Source organism: Periophthalmus magnuspinnatus, chromosome 17 (genome assembly GCF_009829125.3).
Source record: "Periophthalmus magnuspinnatus isolate fPerMag1 chromosome 17, fPerMag1.2.pri, whole genome shotgun sequence".
NCBI classification, from domain to species: domain Eukaryota; kingdom Metazoa; phylum Chordata; class Actinopteri; order Gobiiformes; family Gobiidae; genus Periophthalmus; species Periophthalmus magnuspinnatus.
In genome coordinates, this window is record NC_047142.1 from 19905361 (window position 1) to 19912194 (window position 6834).

At 40.3% G+C, this 6834-nt stretch overlaps 1 protein-coding gene across 2 annotated transcripts; it reads left to right on the forward strand.

The window, feature by feature from the left end:
- adcyap1b (adenylate cyclase activating polypeptide 1b) lies at positions 1–6597 on the forward strand. 2 transcript variants are annotated; one of them, XM_033982973.2, is made up of 5 exons: positions 1–1067; positions 1313–1417; positions 2367–2489; positions 2700–2804; positions 3236–6597. In XM_033982973.2, the coding sequence occupies exons 2-5, from the start codon at positions 1314–1316 to the stop codon at positions 3420–3422; spliced, it is 519 nt and encodes a 172-aa protein (XP_033838864.1). In that variant the 5' UTR covers positions 1–1067; position 1313; the 3' UTR covers positions 3423–6597. The 2 variants fall into 2 exon arrangements, with proteins under 2 accessions (XP_033838864.1, XP_033838865.1); XM_033982974.2 differs by lacking the exon at positions 2700–2804.
- The last annotated feature ends 237 nt before the right edge of the window (positions 6598–6834 follow it).

Sequence of the window (6834 nt, forward strand, 5' to 3'; positions counted from 1 at the left end):
GCTTCTCCGGGCCTTGCTGTTACCACTTCAAACCCTATTCATATAACAAAAAGATTGGCATTCTGTAGATTTATTTCGTTTAGATATTTCATCTTAAACATTTACAGTATAAAGAAAATGATTAATTAACGCTAAGTAGAAATGTGGCCTGCGTTATTGCACCAAATGACGCTTTGAGGAAACGCTCCAGACGCACGGCTATTAAAACGACATTAAAATGAACAGCGCAATGATTGGAAAAGGATAGAAAAGACCATGATGTGCTGCTGTGTAACCGGAGACGAGTCACTAGCAGCGGACAGCGTCAGTCCCTGGAGGCCTTGAACTTCTGAAGCCTGATCCCTGTTATGACAAAACCCAACCAATCGTTTCCCAGCTTTGCCATAATCATACGAGCCTAATTGTACTCATTGATGACGCTGTGAGTGCACACATTGATTGGTAATGGCCCTCAGATGATAGCGGTGTGCGTCTGCGGTTCAAAAGAGTAAAGTTTGGGTTGAAAAACTTGAAAGAAGAGAAAGAAAAGAAGAGGGGGATGGGTGGGAGCTTATAGATGCAGGCAGGTGGGATAGGGTCTGACGAGGAACTGTACTATTATATTCCGGGAGGGAGGCATGATGACGTCTACTGCATCCTTAATGTGACTTATCGGGGGAGGGCGGAGGGGAGATAAAAATCCAAGGCAATCACAGCACAGGACAAAAGTTTCGAGCGAGCGATATGAAGACGCACGCATCAAGAGCAGGGTGTTTTTGGTGACTTTTTCGGAAGACGTTTTATTCTTCCCCAACGTGCGCGCACTTGTCTTCTCTTTTTCTTTCTTTCTTTCACTGACTGAGTCCAAAGTGAGATAGACGCGGAACAGAGGGGAACATAAAGCAGAGTCAACGCGGCGCTCCAGTCAAAGAGGAGATAGAAGTCCTCTCTCGACAGACACGCCCGGACCCTGCCTTCCCTCTTCCTCCCACATCCTCTGCCTCCTTTCCAGTAACAGCAGCAGCATCAGCAGCAGCAGCCAGTAGAAGCACCACGCGCCTCCTGTTCTCCCTGTCTTCTTCAAATAGGTATGTTGTTGTGCCACCGCGGACTGCATGGACACTGATGGAGCTGAGCGCTGCGTAAAAGTCACAGGAATTAGTCTATTTTGGATACTTTGCATGTAAAGGATTAACTATAACTTTGACGTTAAGGTAAACCTCTTTACTTAGTTTTAATCGAGCTTTAGTCATGTTTATAGAATACATTATGTTATATATTGCGTAGAAATTATTAGTTAGTATATTGATGATGGTTTTACGTTTCTCCACAGCATGGCCAGTTCGAGTAAAGCGACTTTAATCTTACTCATCTACGGAATCTTAGTGCACTACAGCGTCTTCTGCACACCCCTTGGACTAAGTTACCCTAAAATCAGGTAGGTGCCTCGTTGAAAACCATCTAGGCAACACTTAAGTTTGCGCGTAATAGCAGGATCACTTGGGATTCCTCTGCGTGGAACATTTAAGTGGTAGTTTTATTTATGTTCACCGCGCAATTACGCACAAAGCCTGCTGCGCTCCTTACCCACACCTTGCGCGCACACGGTGATTGATGAAAGCCATAGTTGTCAAAGCGTGTGTGTATGTGTGTGGGGGTGTGTGTGTATGTGTGTAGGGGTGTGTGGGTGTGTGTGTGTGTTGTGTGTGTGACAGTGAGGTATGGGTCCGGCAGGACGCTTCTCACAAGTCCTTCTTATTAAACTGAAACCGAGCGCCGGATGACGGGGGGCTGTCGTCACGCGCAGAGGCGAGGCATGGCGAGAAGAAATCTGAGCCACTTTACATCTATTTTTTCCTTCTTGTTATTGTGGTAAAAGCATGATTTTGGGCGTGGTTATTGTGCACATCGTGATAGTCGCATAATAGTTTTTCGTTTTCCGTTAGAAATATTAATGCATTAGTGTCCACACCTACTCGGCATGTGGGAGTTTTCACACCCATTGTTCGGATTTATTTAATTATTAATGAGTCCATGAAAGGACACTGATTCCCAAACCAAAACTGAAATATTTTAACGTTTTTATTGTCATATTTAAACCAGTAAATACAATATAAAATCAATTTACGTTTTTTTTCGGTTGCGTTATTAGTTTATTTATTTTTTATGTAATATTCAGCTTTGAACAAATCATTCGTTATTAGTTTTAAACACTTTCGTTCATTTTCTAAATTTTAAAAATTTAATATCCCGGCAAAGGACTGCAGGTGGGCGCGTTTTTGCACATTCTTGTTCTATATTCTTCCACTGCTGCGTCCCACATAGACACTGCACGCTGCTCGCTCGCCTGCCTTCCTGATTTGTCCTTTTTTTCCCTCCCCATCCAGACTTGACAACGACGCCTTCGATGAAGACGGCAACACATTACCGGACATGGGTTTTGACACTGACCAAATAGCGATACGCAGCCCGGACGAGTCGTATACCCTGTACTACCCACCAGACAAGAGGTAAATCCTTGGCACCACATATGTCTTTTGATCTGATGCTCCCGTGTTCCTATCTGTCCGGTGTTATTTTCACGTAGCCTAAAATGTACAAGCCTTAATAGTCTTGTTTAAGGGGGACATTTAAGGCTACGTTTTTGGATCATTGTCTGCGCTTTTCTTTTTAAGTCTTCCTTGGATTGATATGTGTGTTTTGGCGTTTTATCATCTCAGATCAGAAAGGCATGCTGAGGAGGAATTAGATAGAGCCTTGAGGGACATCCTGGGTCAGTTAACAGCGAGACATTATCTGCATTCGCTGATGACAATACGCGCAGGGTAAGGGCATCCTTCTATTCGCGTTTACGCAGCAATCATATCCATTTCATTTGCTTGCATGCAACGTGTGCTTTTGGTGCATTGTTCAGCTATGTCTGCCTTGTTTTTTTCCCTGTGTTGCATGGCGTATTTCGTTCACTGTCACTATGATTCCCACACGCAATGCCGCTCAGGGTCAATTACAAAACAGTCTACACATTGCTTTTTGTGCAGCACTAAAATAAACCTGCGTCAGAATGCTCAATGGGCCAAAAATGATGAATAATTTACGCGCATAAATCCAAAGGCCTATTTTAGCAGGCAGGCCGTAACAACGACGATTTACGTTAGAAATCACGACAGCAAAGGGAAAGATAATCCACGAATGAAATTGTACGATCGAAGAGAGCAGGTTTTCAATGTGTTTTCTGTTCGTTTGTGTGTTGTTGCAGCGAGGACAACAGCGTGGAGGACGAGTCGGAGCCCCTTTCCAAGAGACACTCGGATGGCATCTTCACCGACAGCTACAGCCGTTATAGGAAGCAAATGGCCGTGCAGAAATACCTGGCAGCGGTTCTGGGCAGAAGGTACAGACAGAGAGTTAGGAACAAGGGACGGCGGGGGCTGGCCTATTTGTAGCGTCTTTTTTTGCGAGAACGCGCCCCAAACTGCCCAACTGTGTAAATACATCGAGTCGTTATAAAAATTCATCCACCTATATCTGCCAACCAGTGGATTGCGCCTGTGTTCTTTCAACATGTATTTATGTATGAAGTAAAGCCATTAAAATCAATATTTTATTAATAATATCGTTTTTTTTTTTCTTTTTGTACTGGAGCACTTCTTGAGACATAATCTACACAGTTGTGGACCAATATTTTATTTTCATGTCAAGATGTTAAAGAAAATGAGAAAAAAGCTTAAAAAGAAAAGAGATTTAAATGTGCACCTTCAACATTATGCGCTTGAAATCTTTAAAAGTCATCTACATATGCAGAAAATAAATAGATTTTAAAAGACAATCAAAGTATTGAATGTTATACTTATTTTTGTAAGCTATTTTTTTAGTGTTGTTTATTTTGTTTTCAAACAGGCCCAAAGAAGCAGTGAGCATGCTCTGTAAACCGAGGCTTATTCCATATAAATTATAAATGTTTTATTCCCGATTGGTGAGCTATGTGGCATCGATGTAGGCCTTATTTGGTGGCAAAAATAGAAAAAAATAAAATAAAAAATAGCCTAATCTATCTTTAAAACTGTCATTGTGGGGGCAGATGTTACAGAGATGTGCTCACTCGCCTCAAAAAAGTGTACGGAAAATGCATCCATAAAGAGAGTTGTGTTTATTGTGTACAGAAGAGAAAACTACAAATCCCAGTGTTGCCTGCTCAGTCCACAGTTTCATTCAGAAAAATGGGGGCAAACTCTTGAGCGCAGACTGCACCAGTACGACATAGACAAGAGGACTATTATATCGGCTTATTCATCCTTAATGGTGCATGTAAAGGCTGACTTTTGCTTTAGAAATTGCATGACGCACATTGTGCTATATAGAGAGTTTTATTTCGGCTTATGCTTTAAGCCTAATTTTGCACCACAGCGCCTCCTTCTAAGGTAAAGGAGATTCAATGTGGTGATGACTGGTATTGCACTGACTTGTTGACACTGGACGCCCTTATCCTGTATTTTTTTTAATCCAATTGCCTTTGTCTCCTGTAGTCGTAACAGTAGTATTAGTAGTGGCTATTTGATTTTTTTTTTTTTTTCGCTTCAAGATGGCCATGCTAAAGTAGTTATTATGTAGTTACTTTTCAGTTAGCCTTGACAGTGCCGTAGTTGGTTTTGTGTTGGATGTCTGTTGAGAGCGTGTCGTGAGGATGTGACAAATAGGTGGGAGATTTGTGAGGAAAGAATTGAAGATAAGAGAGATAAGAGTTTAAGTCATTGTGTGTTCGTTTATGTAGGAGAGTAAGAGGCAGGGATAGACCATATAACATGAGGGTCAATGAGCCTGACAGTGGATATCAGGCGTTGAATTCCCCCATCTTTGTCAGTTGGAAGTTGGAGGCCATCTACACGAATGCAGTTTTATTCAACACATTGCATCGTTTTGGCATTATTAGCACCTAAAGCTAATAATGAACTTGCATTCATTGTAGTTTGTCACCTTATTTCCTCAACATATTTTTGGATTAAAAATATGTTAGGATGAATTTAGTACCGCATTTTCTTGTGGATCTTATGAAATTATTAGTAATTGAAGCTAATAATGATCTTGCCATTTATGGTTTTATTTTTCGTTCATTTTTCATTTTCACAAGTCACAACTGCAAATGTATTTTTTTAAATTCTTTTGCTGTTCCTGCATCCAAACTTATCCGAGCATTCAAGATGGCCAATATGCTACCACATACTAGCCATGCACAATGCTGGTTTATCGTTTACTTTACTTACTTTTTACATTTTGCCTTTTCCCTTCTGATGTCACCTCTGCAAATCATACCTTCTCAATGATTTGCATAGTCATTTGGCATATGTTTTTTATGCTAAATGCCCTTTTTGATCATGCATCATTCAACATTTGTCTTGGCTTGGGCCTGGCACAAATGGTTAATCTCTTTTTTTTCATTTAAATGCTATGTACCAAAATATTTTTTTAAGTACAAAATGCATTAGTGTGGACAAACCCTATAAGATGGCGCCTTAATGGACGTGTAGCCTGATGTAGATGTAGATTGTTTAATTTTTAGATGCTGATTTGGAATAGATGTGCTTAGTGTAGATGTTGCTGACTGTAAGCAAAGACTAAACGGATTTTCACAGCCCTCCAGCCCAGAGAGACCTACCTATTGACTTTTATTAGACCGATATCTTATGAATTTATTCAACATTATGCAAATATCATTTTATGCATCCTTTGCAATCCAATCTTTGGCCTGCATCCCTCTTTTTCATACAAAACTATAAATACTTCAAATTGGGCTTTTCTTCCTACAGGCTTTGTGCGAGAGTGATATCAATGTAGGTGTTTTGCAAATATCTGTATCCGTGTGTTTGTTTGTGTGAATGAGAATCAAAACGTGGAGGTGGTGGAAACAGCTTTTGGCTTCGGTGCCTTGCTTCGACGTGAAAAAAAAAACGTACAAAAAAAAAAAAAAAAAAAAAATTCGCCACAAGTGACAGATGGCAATTTTAGTGGCCCTACGATGCTGCAGTCCATGAGCTTACATTCAAACGTCCTTTTTTATTGTTAAATCGCTTGGCTTGGTCCACCCCGACAGTAGTAGTAATTAGGCTTTCTTTTTAAAGCATGGCCAATACTTTATAGTGAGTAAAATATTCTTAAAATGGCTAGAATGTATATGTTGAAGGAGCAGGCAATGTATGTGTGTGTGTGCATGGGGTGTTCAGTGTCTGTGGGAGTTGTGAACAAACACCAGTGGTATTATAAATGTTGACTATATGAGGTGTTGTTTCTTTGATATTGGTCAGTACATTATAAAGAAAATAGCCCCTTATATAACTTATACTTTCTCATGTACATCACTATCCAAAAGTACAAGGGTTACAGAACCGTGACGGAGATGTTGTTCCGCTCATAGAAAATGCCTGTTGTTGATATTTCTGAAAGCGCCAAACGCCTTACTTTAAATGTTGACTCTTCTCTTCTCTATCTGCAAAACTCTGTGTTTTCAAAGTGAACCTTAGTACAAGTGGCATCATTCTACACACAGGAATCCTTTATGGGGTTTTACGTTTCTCAATGTCATGAAAGTGTTGTAAGATTTGTATGAATAAATTTTTGTAAACAACATTTTTCTAATCAATGTCTAATCATTTTTAAGAGAATCACTGTTAAAAGTCACATATAAGACATAGTAAGATAAAATGATGAGTGCTGGCACATGAGTCTGACAGAAGTGCAGATTTAGAGCCTGAGAGCAGATCATTTCTAAAATAGACAGCAGCCAAAAGCTCTGATGGAAAATAAAGTTAAACATCTCTCACATCCAGCCCAGCTGCTCTCAGGAGCACAGAGTCTGCCAGCTTC